Source organism: Simochromis diagramma, unplaced genomic scaffold (genome assembly GCF_900408965.1).
Source record: "Simochromis diagramma unplaced genomic scaffold, fSimDia1.1 OVJJ01000740.1, whole genome shotgun sequence".
Lineage (NCBI taxonomy): Eukaryota > Metazoa > Chordata > Actinopteri > Cichliformes > Cichlidae > Simochromis > Simochromis diagramma.
The window spans coordinates 561,754-581,758 of record NW_024387541.1 but is presented as its reverse complement, the minus strand read 5'-3'; the positions used below and the strand labels follow the sequence as shown (position 1 = coordinate 581,758).

At 41.2% G+C, this 20,005-nt stretch overlaps 2 protein-coding genes across 2 annotated transcripts; both read left to right on the top strand.

The window, feature by feature from the left end:
- Positions 1–2,099: 2,099 nt before the first annotated feature.
- LOC120727389 (nuclear factor 7, ovary-like) lies at positions 2,100–3,870 on the top strand. The gene is made up of 2 exons (XM_040021624.1): positions 2,100–2,289; positions 2,391–3,870. Exon 2 carries the CDS (start codon positions 2,408–2,410, stop codon positions 3,794–3,796), a length of 1,389 nt encoding a protein of 462 aa, XP_039877558.1. The 5' UTR covers positions 2,100–2,289; positions 2,391–2,407; the 3' UTR covers positions 3,797–3,870.
- An 8,798-nt stretch (positions 3,871–12,668) lies between these two features.
- On the top strand, positions 12,669–19,756 carry LOC120727393 (matrix remodeling-associated protein 8-like). The gene is made up of 4 exons (XM_040021628.1): positions 12,669–13,516; positions 14,015–14,344; positions 16,812–17,144; positions 18,872–19,756. Exons 1-4 carry the CDS (start codon positions 13,336–13,338, stop codon positions 18,901–18,903), a joined length of 876 nt encoding a protein of 291 aa, XP_039877562.1. The 5' UTR covers positions 12,669–13,335; the 3' UTR covers positions 18,904–19,756.
- The last annotated feature ends 249 nt before the right edge of the window (positions 19,757–20,005 follow it).

Here is a 20,005-nt window from a genome sequence, read left to right as displayed (position 1 = left end):
TGCTGTGTGGAGCCTCTTTGATGAAAGAGCTACAGGAGATGCTGCAAAGAGAAATACTACAGCTGATGTTATGATGGAGATGAAATGTTATCTTGAGGAGCCCCTCATCCAACAAGGAGAAGGCCCACAGAGCTGGTGGGAGGCCAAGGCCACAGTCTTTCCCTACCTGTTGAAGGTGATGGAGGGGAGACTGTGCATTGTGGCAACATCTGTTCCTTTGGAGCGTCTTCTCAAAAACTGGGCAGATACTAAGGAGAAAGCACATCAGCCCATCCAAGCTGAGGCAGCTGATATTTCTGAATGTCGACCTGCACTGAGGACAAACTGTTTGGCTGCTGAGTTTGGTTCTGTTCTGTGGATTTGTTTACAGTGGGGCTTTTTGTGTTGAATTAAACTTAAAGGTTTGAGTAAAATATTAAACAACAGTAAGAATGCCTGCTTTTGTAACAGAACAAAAACACAAAATTAGGCAATTATGAGGCTTTTCATAAAAACACTACATGCAAAAGGGTTTGTCAGCACACAAAGTGTTCACATTTGCCAAGTAAAGCTAAAGTATGAGGCTACAGATGATAATAACTTAAGAGACATTTGGGAGCCACGAGACGTGCAAGATAATCCAGAGCTTAGATCTAAATAAGGAAGTCTTAACTCAGTAATGGAGAATATCCTCACACATTAAGAAGCACCGAGGGAGGGAAGTCCTTCATCACTCTGTCAGTCAGGCAGGTGATCAGTGAAGAACAGCACAGAATCTATGTACCTGCATGTTCAGCTCAATTTGTGGATGCAATAAGAAGTAAAGTGAGAGTGATCAGCTCACCAGTGACTGTGATATTAACCAGGTTACTGATGGCACCATTACTGGACTCACACCAGTAATCTCCGGTGTCATGAGGCACCAGCGTACTGATTGAACATGATTGATCACGTTGCTGTTGTCCCCGCCCATCTCCACACTCAGCCCTCTGCAGTTTGCTGGTGTTTCTCCTCACAGTCCAATCAGAAAAGCTTTGGTCCTCCTCACAGATTACAGTCACAACATCTCCCTCAGAGAAATCAGAGCTGTGAGGAAGAGGAGAGGTTAGATCAGGGGTGTCAAACTCAAATACACAGTGGGGCCAAATTCAAACTGAACAAAGTCGCAGGCTAACGTTAATATTTATTGAAATATATTTATTCCTCCAGATATTAGAATGAATCTTTTCTCAAACACGTTTTGCTGAAAAAACTGAATATGGAACAAGTTCTGCTCCAATTATTTGGGTAAAGATAATAAACACTTTGATGGCCTATAAGTGAAAGTGAAAATGTGATAAACAATAATATAATTAATAAATAAGAAATAATTATATTTTTTGATATGAAGTTCACTGAGCTGAAAGGAAATTTTGGTTTGATGATGGTTGACATGTTTTCCATAGAAGTTTTTCCTCTAGGGAGAGATGCAGGTGCAGCAGAGCATTGCTGGAAGAAATGAATCCCAAGGGTGGAATCTCCTGAGAAATCTTCAGAGACCCAGCGAGAAGTAGGGACCATAGCTGACCGCCCAGGCAGGGGTTGAGGTCAAAGGTCATGCTGTTTGGGGACCTACTGGTCATCATGAGAAGATTCTGGAAACAACAGCAATGACCATAAAGCTGCACTGGATGGAGAGCTGTGCCACGGGGCTTTCCAGAGGTAATCACGAGGAGATTGTGGACAACAGGTGAAATGAGATAAAAGCTCTTTATCAGTAACTTTTACAACTTCTGGCAGGTTAATGTCTGAACTTTGGAGTGAAACACACCCTTAGTTACAGGAAATAACACCACTGTCTGTAACTAAGTGAATCCACCTGAACACCACCTGTGTGTGTGTGACTGCATTACACTCCCACTGGCTGGGAACCTGAACAAGAACCAGAACAAAGTCTAAAATAGAAGCTCACAAACAGCTGCACCACCGAGTGACACTTTATTTTTAGAAACTTCACAACAGGTTTCAGTTGTGACCTGTGGAGGTGAAAAGACACAAAACCTGTTTTACAGCTTTTGAGCTGCAGGCAGGATTGAAACACACCTTAGTTAAAAGTCAAACAGCAACATCTGTCTCCTCCCCTCACGTCACTCAAATGCAACAAACCAGGAAACAGGAAGTTCTTCGTCCTCAGTGCAGAGAGACGCACAGACGATCAGACTGAGCTCAGACCAAACTAGCAGCTTCCTCTGAGTGAGTCCAGCTACAGGAGAGAAAAGTGGAAAACTCCAACACTGCTGCTTCAAGCTGCTGACGCTCCACACACTGAATGTGAGTTTGAGCAAAAACACGACTCAAAGGAAGTTTCAGTGAAGGCGGTAGAGGAGGGAGGGGAGCCAGGACTGACTGTACTTCCTGTCTGCTGTTTTCAGCTTCACTCACAGACTCAATGGCTTCCAGATCAGAGGAGGATCTCTGCTGTCCGGTCTGTCAGGAGGTCTTCAGAGATCCTGTTATTCTGTCATGTAGCCACAGCTTCTGTAAAGACTGTCTGAAGAGATGGTGGAGAGAGAGACCAACACACGAGTGTCCAGTTTGTAAGAGAAGATCATCAAAGGAAGAACCACCTTTAAGTCTGGCTTTAAAGAACCTGTGTGAGTCGTTCTTACAGGAGAGAGATCAGAGAGCTTCAGAGGCTCTCTGCAGTCTGCACTCTGAGAAACTCAGACTCTTCTGTCTGGACCATCAGCAGCCAGTGTGTGTCGTCTGCAGAGACTCAGTAAAACACACCAATCACAGATTCAGACCCATCGATGAAGCTGCACAACAACACAAGACGGAACTTCAGGAAACTCTGGAGCCCTTAAAGAAGAAGTTAAAGGTTTGTGAAGAAGTTCAAGTGAAGTTTGATCAAACAGCAGAACACATTAAGGTCCAGGCCCGACACACAGAGAGGCAGATTAAGGAGCAGTTTAAGAAGCTTCAGCAGTTTCTAGCAGAGGAAGAGGAGGCCAGGCTGGCTGCACTGAGGGAGGAAGAGGAGCAGAAGAGTGGGATGATGAAGGAGAAGATGGAGGCTCTGAGCAGAGAGATAGCAGCTCTTTCAGACACAGTCAGAGCCACAGAGGAGGAGCTGAGAGCTGAAGACGTCTCATTCCTGCACAACTACAAGGCTGCAGTGGAAAGAGTCCAGCGCTGCCCCCTGCTGGATGATCCACAGCTGCCCTCAGGAGCTCTGATAGACCAGGCCAAACACCTGGGCAACCTGACCTTCAACATCTGGAACAACATGAAGGACATGGTCTCCTACACTCCTCTCATTCTGGACCCAAACACTGCTCATCCAAAACTCATCCTGTCTGAAGATCTGACCAGTGTGAGACGAGGAGGAGAGAGGCAGCAGCTTCCTGATAATCCAGAGAGGTTTGATTTATACAACTCTGTCCTGGGCTCTGAGGGCTTTAACTCAGGGACTCACAGCTGGGATGTTGAAGTTGGAGACAGTACAGGGTGGGAACTGGGTGTGTCAGCAGAGTCTGTGCAGAGGAAGGGACGCATACTGTCTGGATTATGGAGAATACGGTTCTTTTTAGGTGAATACACAGCATTCTCACCATCAGCTCTCACTGCTCTCCCAGTTCAGAAGAAGCTCCAGAGGATCAGAGTGAATCTGGACTGGAACAGAGGAAAGCTGTCGTTCTCTGATCCTGATACTAACACACACATACACACCTTCACACACACTTTCACTCACAGGATGTTTCCATACATTAACACTGGTGATAAAGTGAAGGTGTGTCCGTTGAAGGTGTCAGTGTCAGTGCAGCAGATGAGTTGAGGATGATGATGTTTCTAATGTTGTTTCCTGTCAGTGAGTTGAAGCTGTTAAACTGCAGCTGTCCTCCTGCTGCCTCGTTGTTCCAAAGCTCTTTGTTTCTCTTTTAGTTTCACTCTTTCTTTCTGTTTCTGCTGTCCACCTTTTCACATGGAAAATCATTTCACTGTTTCTCACTGAATGACTCCCCAAACTAGATTTGAAATTCTATCAAGTTTCTAATCATTACAAGTGATTCATGTTTCTATTTGATGTGTAAATGGAGATGATTTAGTTTGCTGGGATATGGACTGACATGTGTTGAATGGGAGGAGCAGTTTGTTGTTGTCTTCTTGTCTGTTTATGACAACAATAAATATGTTGTTGAAAGAATGATTCATGTTTAACTCCATATATGAAATGTTTCTGCTCTTTGAATTCTGTTTGATTAAAGACTTTCTTCATGACACAAATGAGATTTCAGTGTATTAATAGAACTAAATAAGCTCAGAGTTGAAAGGCTGGAGTATTATGTACGTGCTTCACTGTCAGGATCTTCAGGGGGATTCAAAGGGAAACATCAAACTGCTGTAATGAGATAAACTAGTTGGGCTGAACACACTTATCTGTAGTTTGTCTCCATCCAGGATCATCAGAATATAATGAACATGTGTGAAGAGCCACAAAATGCTGCTGCCCTCTCAGCATGATGAGCTCCAGCCTTTGTTAGCAGGACAACAGGAAACATGAGACAACTTTCAGAGACAGTAACCAACTGTGGCCACAAGATGGCAGCAGCTGATCTGAGATCCTTTATTGGACAGAAGGACTCTGCTCTGTGACGTCATCAGAGAGACGGCCTTCACTCTGATAGATCTGACGTCATGTCTGCACTGATGATGAAAGCTGATAAACACATTGTTATTGATCCATGAAATCACCTCTGTCCTCTCAAGTGTAGCTGTTTACAGAGCTGAAGAAGTCCTTCATCATCAAAACAGACAAACATGTGTTTCCTGTATTAAGTGACGTCATCCTCACTCTGACCTCTTACATACATTCTGTTCAGTTTTCCTGCTGTAAGAAATAAACTGTGTGAAAATAGAAATGCAGGGAAACATCCATTAAGTGAACAAAGTCCAAAGAAATAAACTTGGACTGTTTTTTGAAGCCTAAATAAAATGTGAATAAACTTTATAGATACATTTGAAACCAGCTACTCTGTGACTTTACACACTCACACAGTAACAGAGCTGATTCCTGATTGGAGCAGCACAGAGTTAGACTTCTTTTCTGGCTGTGGATTGGTTCGTCAGGATTTCCTCCTGTACAGGTTTAAAAACAATCTCTGTTTCTACATTTTTTGACCTCCTTCTTGTGTCTAAAGGTGAAGCAGCACCAGCCTCCTCTGATCCTCATGTTGTAGCTCTGTGTGTCCAGCAGGGGGCAGAACACCTCCAAACTGTGCCAGCAGCTCTCACTGTGAGCTCAGACGTTTGTGGACACTCAGTTTGTTTGAACATAGTAAATAATCAGAGCTTCTCAGACTGTTTATGGGGACACCACCTGCCCGAGGGTGTACTGTGTCAGAGAGGTGGTGTATGGTGCTGGGTGTAGTCTCTCTGCTGGTTCACAGTTTTTACTGAGGAGCTGTGTTCATGTCAGGAAGGTTTCGTCTGATCACTGTGGTGCAGTTTGGTTTACTCTGTTTCTGAGTGTTTGTAGGATCAGTCTCTGCAGGTCACCTGATACCTGGCAGTGAAGTGTTTATGAATCAGCTCCGTCAGATTGAATCCAACAGAATAACATGTAAAACACTCCAGGGCTTTTACTCTGAAACTTTCTCCAGAGCTGTCTGGAGTTTTCTTACATTAAAATACACAGCCTGAAACGAAATACTGTTCCTCAGCAGCCTCTACAGTGCAACAACCAATATATTTTAAAAAGAATAAATACAGTTTAAAGGGAATAAGTTTAAAAAAGAGCAGCAAAAAAGGCATAAATAGCTTAAAATCTAAGTTCTAAAAAAACCTCCAGTTTTTATTAATATTTTATTATCTATCAAATTATTATAAACTAAAAATATTTTTACGTGATAAACGACTTCAGTGCTTCGTCCATGACCTCCTGAAGGTAAAGGGCCCAAAGAGCCAATCAGCAGCTCTGAAACAGGAAATATGACTCATGGAGAAGTTCACAACAGTTTCAGCTGCCAGTTGTACTCATCACCATGGAGACTGTCTCCATGGTGGAGGCAGAGGGACAGTGTTGTAGATGCCTCAGTGTTTATGTTGTGCCCTTAAACAGGGGAAATAGTGAGGAGAGGTGAAAGAGCGGCACAGACACGCAGCTCTCACTCTCACTCGTCTGTATTGAGTGAAGGAGGAGGCGTGCGAACCCACCTACTGGAGCCCTGAGGCATTAACAATGGATCGACGCACAATCAGCCCAGACAAAACTTTCACTACTTATCTCCCTCTATATTCCCACTGCATATTCTTTTCGAAAACAGTCAAAGCAACAAATAAAACGTTAATAAGGGCATGACATGAAATGTAAGGAACAGAGATGTACAACTTCAAAACTAATCAAATTTATGATCCACCCCATTTATATTTTTGTTCACAGCCATGTAGACAGAGAGGCAGAGAGAGACAGTGCTGTCACTGAGCTACATGTGTCAGAGCTCAGACTTCAAAGACATCAAACTCTCATCTTTCTGTCAAAAAACAAAACAAAAAGATTCCCTGTAAATTTGACCTTTTCCTTAAACTGTCCATTATAGCGTGGTCTTCCTACTTATCTTGACACAATACTCAGTCGCGCTGCCTGCTGCAAACTTAAAAGAAGTCTGATGAATGAAGTGATTGTGAGTCACGGTGTGTGTGAAAAGGTATCCAGCTGGGGCAGACGTGATTCTGCAGGTCACCTGCCCAGTGGACTAAAAGAAATAAAATAGTTGTGTGGATGATATATGAATGATAATACGAAGAGTGTTTTGTGTCTCTCAGCCTGAAACAACTGTAATGCCACTTTCTGTTTTGGAGAAAGGACAGTTAAAAAAAGATGTGTGTTGTTTTAAGCAGTGATGAGAATAATGAAGATGTGATGAGAGAGCAACACAAAAGTATAAGTACAGGGATGATGCTCTTTACAGGAAGGGTCAGAGCAGACTCTACCTGCTGAGGCGGCTGAGGTCATTTGGAGTCCATGGAGCGCTTTCAAAGACCTTCTATGACTCTGTGGTGACATCTGTCATTTTTTACAGTGTTGTATGTTGCAGCAGCAGTTTATCTCCCGCCCCATGCATGTAGATGTTGCTGAACTGCAGAGCTGCTTCAGTGACAGACTGCTGCATCCTCGATGCATGAAGGAGCGTTTCCGCAGGTCCTTCCTCCCTGCAGCTGTCAGACTGTACAATCAGAACTGCTCCCTACAAACACAGATGTTTACATCAGCGCTGTATCGTGCACTGTTTTCTCAACCGATTCACACTACAACCAGGGTTGCCTCTTATCTGTAGTTATTTTTATTTAATTTAACAACAGTATGGTACTCAGTTTTTGGTAACCATTGTCCTTCATGTAAATATGTAAGAATTGTGTATGTTTCTGTTCTGTGTCTTGTGTCCTGTTTGTTTGTATATGTGTTTTCTTGCTGCTGTTACACCCACGTTTCCCCTTGTGGGACAATTAAATTGATATAACAACACTCGTGGTAAAGTTGTGGACTGGAAGAATACCTGACCAAGATTATCTTGCAATGTTTTGCAGCCGCCAGTCAAGCCGGTAGATAAATGTCTGTGATTGTCGCAGGTGGCTGTGTGGCTGGCAGGAGCTCTTTCCTATCAGTTTGTCCCCACCTTCACCTATGGTCACGAGCTTTGGGTAATAACCAAAAGAATCAGATTCTGGATATGAACTGCAACGCTCTTTACATTGGCCTTTCCTCCACCCTTCTCGTTAGATTGCAGACTGTCCAGAATGCGGCGGCACGCCTTTTGACAGGTAGCAGGAAGTTTTCTTCCATCACTCCTGTTCTTGCTGGCTTGCACTGGCTTCCAATTAAATACCGTATTCAATTTAAAATATTACTTTTCACCTACAAAACCATTAATAACTTGGCACCGAGCTACCTCAATGAGCTTCTCAGGTTACACACTCCTGTCAGAGCACTTAGCTCTGCTACCCAAATTCTTCTGGAGCAACCTCGTTCTCGGCTGAAGTCTCGCAGTGACCGCGCGTTTGCTGTAGCTGCCCCGGTCTTATGGAACAACCTTCCTGTCGCTATCCGGGCGTCTGACTCTATGCCACTGTTTAAATCACGGCTTAAGACTTATTTGTTTAATCTTGCCTTTCCACCCAGTTAACACTTGTGTGCGCTGGTACATTTTTTATGCTTGTGAACTACTTTTATATCTTATGATGGTTTTTATAATTGATACGTGCCAGGTCCTTTCTCTTTTCCCTCCCATCTCCCTTTTCCTATTTTATTTTTGTCAAGCACCTTGGTATACCCTTGTTTTTTTAGTGTGCTTTATAAATAAAGTTTATTTATTTATTTATTATTTGTTGCTGTTTAAGCTTGTCAATTTCAGACCTCTGTCTCTGAAGTTCAACGTTCTGCATTTCCAGGTCTTTCAGTTTTGCGACATGGTATGTATGGTATGACATGGACAGAAAAGAACATAAATAAGTCAATATGAATTTTATGTATCTGCATCATTTGAATCTTTTCATTTTTAGTAGGCTAGATTATTGAATAAATAATGAATAAATAATAAAAATAAAAAGATTAATGAGAAACGTTAGTGATAGATTCATGAAGTGACATTGATATCTCTGTAACAGGGGCTCATATGAAGGTTTCCTCATGCTGTCATTTTTCTCACTACCTGACATCATACTGTACCTTTATTCTCTTGTTTTAAGGTCCTGATTTCCACTTTCTGTTCAGCCACTGAGGCAGTCAGCTCTCTGAGCACAGCATGGATTTCCTGTGGACAGGGTTGCTGGTTTGAAATCTGCTGGTCAAGAATTTCATTATCTGCCTCTGTCTGATTTGTGGAAACAGAGCAGACCAGAAGCAACAGCGAGAACTTCAGCGTGATCTCCATTCTGTCAGTGAAAACTCAACAGTATCTGTGTGTCATCTGCAAACCTGACTGACTTTTATATTACACAGTACAGAGGGGAGGTCACTGTAGCATTAGATTCAACCTTATTCTAGTGAATCAGTGACTAATGTAATCTTTATGACTTCAGATGCAGTACAAGGAGAAGAACAAGTGAGTATCAATGATTGTCAACTGATAGTAAAACATGAGCATGTGTGTTTCCACCAACTGACCAGAGCTTAGAGGACAAATATCAAAATGTGTGCTCAGATACAGATGTTTAAGCAGCTGTGAAAGAACATATCTGGAAGTTTCTGGCACTGAGGAAGTAATTGCCTTTGATTATGGAATTCCTATAATAACTCAGAGCAAAAATACTAATAATAACCAAAGCGCAAAAAAAGAGTAATATTTGGCATAATTAAAACTTGCCTTCTAAGAATGACATAAAAATTACATAAAGTAGCACAAACACTTTAATATGCCACGGGTAAATTGAGCTGTGGCATTTTTCCTTTTTAAATCCGCCTTTTTTCTGAGCTAATTGAAAGCTGTTTAGAGATCCGTGGTTCTGTCACAGAAAATGATGCATTACTGTAAACTGAACACAATATAAAGTATTTAAAATGAGTTAAGCTTTACACATGTGCCGCACTGACATTACTGCAGGTGTGATTCACTGACAATCACTTCCTCACTGATTGTTTCAGTGGTGCAGTTGCTCAGGCCTCTGAATCTCTGTTTTTTTGTATTTACCTGCTGCTGATGCTCCTCATGCTTACCTCTGGTCTTACATTGCTTCTTCCCCTCTGCTTGGATCTTCACCCATGTGCCTGTTGGACTGTCCTCTCCTCTGTAAACTCAGAGACCTCCTTGCCCTCCCCATTACACATTCTGGCTAAACTTGATAAAAAATACTGTAAAACCAATGCGTCCTGCATTTGAGTCCAATTATCATGAACATAATTTCTCTCTTTTTAGTTAATAGATCAGATTGTGTGCTTTATAACATGTTTCCTTTATTTGCCTTTTCTTTCTGTGGTCATGTTAAAAAGCAGAGTGTAGTATATTGTTAGAGAATTGAGCCTGTCCACAGTAAAATAGTCACTTCTTTAAACTTAGTCCAACATGGTGAGAAGAACCTTAACCTCACCTCAGAGTCTGACTTAAACAACATTCAGTGTTCTGTTCTTCTTTCTGCTTTGTCCTCTCTTGTTTTCATCCATGTTTCTAGAGTTACATTTATTTATACTTTGTGTCGGCTCACTGATTTATTTTTCTGTCTGCAGGTAGAAAAATCATTGACGTTTGCAGATGACACAGATGCTGTTATGTTTTCAGTGACTGAATGGAGATCATTGCAGTTTTCTTTGTTCTTTTTCCACAGATCAGACCACGAGCAGACTGCACTCCAACAACCCCGTCCACACTACATTTGACTGGTACTCACACTGCCCTTGAACATAAACTAAACAACATGTTGATTCCACCATGTTAGAAGATTTATAGAACTATCATATCATCCCCTTTATGCCTCCGTTTACTGTGCAACAGAGCTGTGAATATTTTCAGCCTGTGTTATTTTCAAGCTTTGTTTTCATCTAAACTGCTTTTATTTAGAATGAACACGTTGACCTGATTTACTGTCAGTTAACAATCACTGATAGTTACTTTGTTGTTTTCCTTGAATCTTGAAGTCATAAAGATTGCATTAGTCACTGATTTACTAGAATTACTTATGCCCTCAGTTATCATAGGATTACTGAATCACGGCTCCCCTTTGGGGGAGGGCACACTTGCGTTTTTGAGGTGGGGAAGTAAGTAAGTACTTTAGTAAGTAAGTACTCATTCACTCCTCTTTCTGTCATGGTATAAAAAGCTCAGGTTTGCACAGACACACATACTACGTCTGAAAAGAAGATCCAAGGTAAAGTGTTGGGTCGGGTAGTGAGACTATGCTTAATGGTAATTTGTGACATGACAATATTGCTGTAATTTCCAGAGAAATTGATGGCGGAAGGAAGAAGATCTTGCACAGTTCATTTTGCACTTGCATTAGAGCATGAAGCAAAGGTGGAGAGTCAGAAGACTGAAACTGACCAGTTGAAACAGCAGTTTTTTTCAATCATACGCACTGGACTCTAAATTAAAAAGTGATTATTAAATGTGAAAAAAATGTAAAATTGCTGTACTGCATGGTAATTGGTTTGTTTCAGTGTCATGGAGCTGCAGATGTTTTAGAACATAAATCCTGAAAAACACAACCAAAACCACCCCCCAAAAAATTTTTATATATATATATATATATATTAGGGGTGCAACGATACACAAAATTCACAGTTCGGTACTTTGGTGTCACGGTTCGATATTTTTTCGATACAAAAAAATGTTCATGCCTTTTTAATTTGTCATTTATTAAAATTATAAATATATATTTTTTAACTCAAAAGTACAGTTTTTAAATTTAATGTTGCTGAAACAACAAAGTAATAAAATAAATCTATCTGATGGAGAAATCACTCATCTTTGGAAAAGAGAGTTTATTACAGAGAAATGTCTCTTTCCAAAATAAAAGCTCTACTAGATGCTTCTTCTGGGCTATATTCTCAGCAGCATATTAAACATATCAGGTCCCCATAAGGAGAATCCTGTGCTAACGGCTGTCTAAATGACTCGGGTAAGTTTGTAGCATGCGTGCTTGTTGTTTTTGTCTGCTTCCACTTGTCTTTGCACGAGGATGATGTCAGAGTAAATGTGCAGTCATATTCGTTGTGTTCCCACTAGTGCTGTCAGCGTTAATCTCGTTAAAATGACGTTAATGCCACAACACGGCAAATCTCCGTTAACGAGCTACCGCGGATCGCCCCGTGCGTGGGGCTGGACGGCGTCAACACGTTAACAAGCAAACTGCGCTTCACCTCTTCAGTTCTGAAAGCTGATGGAGAGTCTCGGGTGTTTAACTCCCAGTGAGGTTGTGATGCTGGCGGAGGTCCTGAGAGTGGCTGACCCACCCTGCTGTCAACTGAGTTACTGAGGTCACATGGATCAATGTGTGAGGGGGGGGGGGGGGGGGGGGTGAATGGCCCGGAAGTGATCCCAGGACTATGTTATAGGTAGCCAACACTTTTTCTATGTTTGAACTTAATGTGACCACTAGAGGGAGGTATGTGCCTCTTAGTGCCTTAAACCAGCTGTGCAGCAGGCAGGTTGTTTGGCTTCATTTTTGCACAATGGGAGGAGGCGCTGTCGCGTCGTCCATGTTTTCTACATTCATTGATTTGGACACAGCCAATGTGTTTAGTTTTACTCTTCCCCATGTGATGTCATTATGTCCATTTGTGTCAGCTTTTTTCCCAGGTGCCTCCCCATCACCTCATATGTGTATGTAAGTCTTCTGTCTCCCTTTGTTCATTGTTGCTTCGTCTGTGTTCCCACCCCCATGTCCTCATAGTCACAGAGTCATAGTGTGTGTCATAGTGCCCTCATATTATCACAGTATGTCATAGTTGTTCATAGGTTTCTTAGCTCTCCTGTCACCAGCCAAATAAAGGCTCGCTTTTGGTTTCAAGTTCCATCTCTCTGCCTATGTCTGTTCGTGGGTCGTCTACATACACTCCACAAGCGAGACAGGAGAGGAACCTGATAACAGCTGAAACTTCTTTTGTTCACACGGAAAATAGGTGTGAAAGGCAAAATTATAAATTGTTTCTAAAAATAATTAAATAAAGCTGTTTTATTAAATGAATATATACATAATGTAAATGTGCTCATAAATGAGTTGACTCTGTGTTTTCAGAGTTAACAGATTCATTCAGCGATATTGTCTGGATCTGAAATATTGCAGGTACACGCAGAGTGCAGAGGATTTTTACACATACACTGATAATTGTTTTCTATAAGTCTCTGGGTCAGGAAGTCCAAACATGACGTCCTGAACTGGGCCTTAGAATAAGCTGAAGCATAACATTAGATAATCAAGGCAGGATGTGTTTTTGTGTCCATGTGTTTCTGATTCCAGGAGGAGCAGATACCAGGTGAGGTCGGATGTGGACGGGGAGGATTCGCAGCAGACTGCCACGTTGGATTTGGGAGAAGATAATAATATTTTGTCATTGTCAAAGTATAAAAGCTGTACAGCCCATTTCAGGGTTAGGGTTTGGGTCAAAGTGAAACTAGAAATATTTAGAATAACAATGAGTTCACAGCGTGAGGAGGTCTGATGTTCCAACAGTGTTCAGGATGAGAATTATTACCTGCAACGCTCCAGTTTGACCTCATGGTGGCAGTGCTGTCTCACTGTTATAATGGCTACACTCAGACTACAGGAGAGAACAAGAGGCTGTACTAAAACTCTGATGTTTTATCGCGTGTTTATGACATCATGCTGACGTCAGCCTGATAATACCTGTTGATTCAACTAAACAGCCAAGGTTTCCAAGGTTCTTAAATGAACCACAAACTACAGGGTAAGAGTGAGCTGCTGAAAGTCAGATCTGTTCTTCAAAGCAGACTTTCAGCTTTATTACAAACTAAGAGTCGGATCAGCACAAATACTGACACAGAGATGGCTGCTGGCACTGCGCTGCTCTGCTGCACTTTGCTGTTTGTCCTTGTCTTCGTCTCTGCAGGTGAGATTGAACTAAACTGAGTTTCTCTCTGAGATAACAAGAAGTACAGGAGGATTATTTTCATCTGGATTCAGTTTGTCTGTGTGTGAAGGAGACACCAGGCTGGGTGGACACTTAACATCTGTAATCCAGCTGTGACAGAGACAGAGAAGTGTAATGTGTGTGCCAGTGTGATGTGTTGTAGTGTCAGGAGTCAGGATGCAGCTACAAAGCTTTTTGTTCAGTGTATACAAACAGCTGTAGCTCCATAAAGGCAGCATGCAGAGACTCACAGTGTCTTATAATGAGAGGCTGCTTTCTCTCACACGTTCACTTATTATCAGCACATGTTGTTGTTCTGTGGAAGCTAACATCTTGTAGTTTCTGACACTTTGCATGTTTAGCATGAGGTTAAAATTCCCCCTCAGTGGGTCACTGGTGACCTGCTGGATGTTCAGAGGTTCATTAAATCCAACATGACTAAAAACTCAAATGTCAAAGTGTTGTTTCCTCTTTCAGAGCAGAAAAACATCACAGCTGAGTCTGGACAGGACGTCATTCTGACATGTCGAGCTCCAAACAACAACATTAGAGTAATAAAGTGGGAGAGATCTGACCTGGGAGATGATTATGTGCTTTTGTACCAGGATGGTCTCTCTGATTCAACACACCAGCATCCATCTTTTAAGAACCGGGTGGATCTGCAGGACAGACAGATGAAGGATGGAGACGTGTCTTTGATTCTGAAGGATGTGACGATTAATGACGCTGGAACATACGAGTGTCGTTTCTTCATGGAAGAAACTCGCTCATGGAAGTTAATCAGCAGCCTCAACCTGATTGTTACAGGTGAGTAGAGTTGAGTGTGTGTGTGATCAGAGGTGAAGCTGCTTCCTGGTTGTTGATGTTTGTTGTATGGATGAGCTGGTGGATGTCAGAGGTAGACAGATGTTTCTCCAGCTGTTGTCTTTGTGGCTGGTAGTCTAGAGTTGTAGAGCAGCATTGTTTGGTTAGAGCAGAAACAAAGACATTTATGAATCCGTCTCTTCTTCTCTTGCTCTCTAACTCGTCTGTAAACATGTGTGGGGAAACTCAATGTTAAAGCCTACAGCTGGAGGGGGAGGGGAGGGGTGAAGCTGGTGGTGAGTCTGTGAAAGTGAATCACAGTCAACTACAGCCCCTTAAATTGCCTTATTACTCGATGCTGAGAAAGCATTCGAACGGGTGGAGCTGGATTATCTGTTTTATACTCTAAATAAATTTGGATTTGGCCCTAATTTCATTTCATGGATTCAGTTACTTGACTCCTCACCTATGGCACGTGTTAGAACAAATTTGTTATTCTCTTCTTATTTCCCACTTCTCCGTGGTACGAGACAAGGATGTCCCTTATCCCCTCTCCTTTTGCGTTATCAATTGAACCATTGGCGATTAAACTGCGAGCTGACAGTTGCATTAAGGGCATCTTCAGAGCTGACCAGGAGCACAAAATATCCTTATATGCTGACGATCTCCTGCTGTATATGTCAGAGCCTTTATAACACTGAATAAGCATATCCCTGCATTTATTTGGAACGGCAAAAGTCCATGAATTCGTAAAGATTTCATGCAGAGGACTAGGCCAATGGGTGGATTAGCCTTGCCAATGTTTCAGTCTTATTATTGGGCAGCAAATATTCGAAATATGCTGGATCAATAATTTTACCACAGAGACTCCAGCTTGGCTCCAAATTGACTCATCCAATTGTGGCAAAATGTGCGTATCAGCTTTGTTGAGTTCAGCTCTCCCATTAGAACTGTACACCTCTAAATGTAACCCTTTGTTGTATGACTCGCTCAGAATCTGGGTGCAATGTAAGGTTTGGGTTACACTTAATGTCAATTAAAGCACCTATCAGCTCAAATCATATGTTCCCACCCTCCATGATGGATTCTGCCTTTAAAATATGGGAAGGTAATGGACTTAGAAATATCAAAGACCTTTTTGCAGATGGAATTTTTCTCATTCACGCAGCTCCTGAAGCAGTTTAATGTTCCTCGCAAACATTTTTTCCGCTATTTACAAGTTCACCACTTTGTAAAGAGTCGATTTCCTTCATTTCCAGAAGTACCTGAGGAAACTTCTTTGGATAAAATTATTAATATAAACACTCATAAGAGAGGGGCGATTAAAGAAACGTGTGCTATATTATTAGATCTTCAATCTCCTTCTCTCTCCATCCTTAAAGCTCAGTGGGAGAAAGACCTTGGGATGACTTTAACAGATGAGCTCTATGTTTTCTCCATAGGGTACACTCTTCTTCTACATGTGCCAGACATGGGCTGACCCCCTGTGTAACAGATGTAAAGCAGAAACAGGTTCACTCCTTCATAGTTTTTGGACATGCCCCAATCTTCATAACTATTGGGTGTCTACCCATATGGAAAAGATGCATATCAATCTTATAAAGTTTGTATCTGTCTTGTGTGAAGCTTTTATGAAAAGCATACAAGAGTGAAAACAGATTAAGATCCCTTGAAAATTATATAAATGAAACTTGTATGTTTTGGATATTTACTAAAACAATATAAGAAAGTAATGAGAAAGTGGCCACTTTCATGAGTAAATCATATAAGCCTTATATGACTGACTGTATGAAGTCGGCCACATCTTATAAGTGTTTTCTATTTCTTTTCCATATGGGTATATTTAACACCTTTTCAGAGATATATAACGTTAATTATGATCCCTCTGCTCTAATCTTTGGGGTGATACTTCAAAACATCACTTTGCCAAAATACTATTCAAATTCTATTGCCTTTGCTTCACTCATTGCAAGGCGCCTTATACTTTTAAGATGGAAGCAGGAAGCTCCTCCCACACATGAACAGTGGCTTGCAGAGCTCATGAAGTTTTTGCACTTAGAAAAGATGAGATATACACTGGTAGGTTCAACCACCAAATTTCTTGAGGCATGGCAGCCTTTTCTAATGTACATGGAAACATTTAAAATGACCACATTGTCATGACCAGATACCATCCATCCATTTTATTTTTGTGTTTGTTGTTTGTTTGTTTTTTGTTTTGTAGGGGTTTCTTTAGTTTGTTTGTTTGTTTTCTTTCTGCTATCTTTTGGGGTATTGTAAAAACTGAACAGCAAACTACTGTATGTTCAAAGTTTTGCTATTAACATGCTGCTGTAACTGAAAATAAAATGAAAAAAAAAAACCCTCAAATGTCAAAGGAAATAAACAAAATATTTAAAGTCAATCATTCTGATCATAACTGCACTTTGACCTTTAACCTCTCTCTGCTCTGTGTTGTTTCATCTTTCAGATCAGAAAACCATCACAGCTGAGTCTGGACAGGATGTAATTCTGCCATGTCGAGCTCCAAACAACAACATCTTCACTCTAGAGTGGGAGAGAGCTGACCTGAAGTCAGGAAATGTTCTTTTCCGAGTTGGTTGTGATATTATTCTAGATGACCAGCATCCATCTTTTAAGAACCGGGTGGATCTGCAGGACAAAGAGATGAAGGATGGAGACGTGTCTTTGATTCTGAAGGATGTGACCATTAATGATGCTGGAACATACGAGTGTCGTTTCCTCATGGAAGAAGCACGCTCATTCAAACACAGCTTCATCAAACTGGTTGTTGTTCCTCCAGGTGAGTGAGTAGAGTTGAGTGTGTGTGTGTGATCAGAGGTGAAGCTGCTTCCTGGTTGTTGATGTGTGTTTGTTGTATGGATGAGCTGGTGGATGTCAGAGGTAGACAGATGTTTCTCCAGCTGTTGTCTTTGTGGCTGGTAGTCTAGAGTTGTAGAGCAGCATTGTTTGGTTAGAGCAGAAACAAAGACATTTATGAATCCGTCTCTTCTTCTCTTGCTCTCTAACTCGTCTGTAAACATGTGTGGGGAAACTCAATGTTAAAGCCTACAGCTGGAGGGGGAGGGGAGGGGTGAAGCTGGTGGTTGTGAGTCTGTGAAAGTGAATCCTGCCGGTGCCATAGCTGCTGAAAACGTACTTAGTGCAGACACAAAACGTCCATCAGCTTCAAAGTGTGTCAGAAAAATGTCCACATGGTGACTGATGGATGAGAGAGGTCCCATTGTTGTTGTTGTGCACAAATCATTGAACAACACAAACACTTAGAGCTGCTTTCAGTGCTGCCTGTTTTGTTACTGCACACATTTCTGATGGTCCTACAGTCCAACATAGCAAACGTCTCCCTGAAGCCTCTTCTTAGAGACCAAAGGTTGGATCAGAGCGAGCAGCTGAAAGGACACATCTATGAATGCAGTCAGAGACTTTCTCACAACCTCACACTTCATCTGATCACATTTACACTCAGGCTCTCTGTTAGTCACTGAGATTACAGACTCGCACATTTAAAATAATCTGAATGTTGGATCAGATGAAGTTAATATTTTCTATTTCTTGAACATATGTTTAATTAGCATGTTGCTAAAGCTTTAAGTAATGCACTGGTGACCTGGTGTATGTTAACAGGTCAATTAATCAAATCCAGAATAACTCAAATGTAAGCTGAACAGCATAAATATTAAACATAAACAACATCATATTTCCCCCATGGCACAGTCCACTCAGCACTTCCTGGAGTTTCTCATTTGATCGTTCATCGACACTCATGACTTACAGAGACTCTGATCATCAAACACAGGAATAAAACAAGCAGTGAGCACAACAAAGGATTATTAAAGAAGGAATATTAACTCTATTCTAACTCTAGTAACTCTACACCAGGAAACCACCAAATCTTCTGCAAACGTGATTTTAACCAGTCAAAATGTTTTTGGATATTTATTTAGTGCAGAAACCTAAAAAGTCAGTTTTATTTTAGATGTTTGGTTGTTTTGAACAATTATATCAAACTGTAAGTATGATGTTTGGTATATAGTATTATATATTGCATGGTATTGATATATTGCACTGTTTGAAGTGCTTCGTATATAAAGTAGTAAACTGTGTACACAGTGTTTGGTGTGACAGAGCTGTTGTCACTGAATCACAGGTTCAGATGTTTCAGCCTCATAGTAAACAAACACGTTTTCAGAGAGTCGAGGATTTGACCTTCCAAAAGTCTCAGACATGTTTTAATGAGCTCTCACAGTCTGCAGCCAAACAGGTCAAATTATAAAGAACAGCTGGATCAACCCAACATGACCTCTGACCCCGAAGCAGCTGTTAGACCTGTGTATTTGAAAAGAATTATGATTTTTTTTTATGGTGAAAGCAAGATTCAGATCATGTTTTTAAATAAAAAGCAGAAAAATCAACATTAACATTTTCTCACTTTATAAAGATTATGAATGATTTTTTCATCTAATCTGCTGAACTAGAAGAGGACACCTCACAGCTGTTTCTCACCTGCAGGTCAGACAGGAGGACACAGAGATGAACTGTGAGTCGGACGATCTGAGGACAGACAGAAACTCTCCTGAACATCCAGCAGTCGACTCTGCTGATCATCATGTTCAGACTCGGACCAACAGTGTGTGTCTGTGCTGTCAGTGACTCTGAACTACAGCTTATTCATCTTCAGGCTGTTCATGAGATTTACTGACACAAAGTCAAACTGTGTTACAAACACATGAATTTCTGATCTCAGAGTCAGTGAGTGTTGGAGCTTCAGGTTTGGCAAATTAACTATTTTATGTTGGTGTGATTGTTTATTAACTTCATGTGACTGTTTCTTCTTTAAGTACAGTCCACTGGAAAACACTTTGTATAAAAATCATCTCTTTGGCTGACATTTCTTTAGTTTGTAAACCAATCTTACCCAGTTTAACAGATTGTACAAACTGTTAACGTCTCAGGTATTTCTCTCTCTCTGATCCTGCACTGAGAAGTTTGACAACCTCTTCAACTTTTCTTTAACATGACACACTGTTCAGGTCAGATTTAAACTGCTTTGACCTTTGACACCAGCAAAACATCCTGAACAACTTTGCTGGGTTGAGACCTGATTACTTTTCATAAACAGACCCATGAGACTCAAAAATATGAAACATATTGTCACATTTATACTGTTGTATAGATGATGCAAACCTTTGTACACTGATGCTCTTTTGGGTGAAGTTGGACTCATTTGTTTAGATGGATTTTCAGATCCACCAGTTTGGCTCAAGTTAGAAACATTGTGATTTTAGGGAAAACTCATAATGTATAAATATAGACATCATGTTTGTGTGGATTTGTAATGAGACAGCAGTGTCGGAGGTCACAGTCATCCTGTTGCCCACAGAAACAGACTGTGAATTAGTACCTCTGTGGCAGAAATCCTCCACAGATGCAGTCTTGATACCAATAGATGGATAAAAACTGGGAAATCCTCAGAGGCCGTGAAAACTCCTAATGGAAGTAGCTTCTTTCTGCTGGGTCTATTCTGTTGGTCTGAGACTGGCTTCCTTCATTGGCTTCCTGTTAAATCCAGAATTGAATTCAAAATCCTGCTCCTCACATACAGGTCTTAAATAATCGGCCCCATCTATCTTAATGACCTTGTAG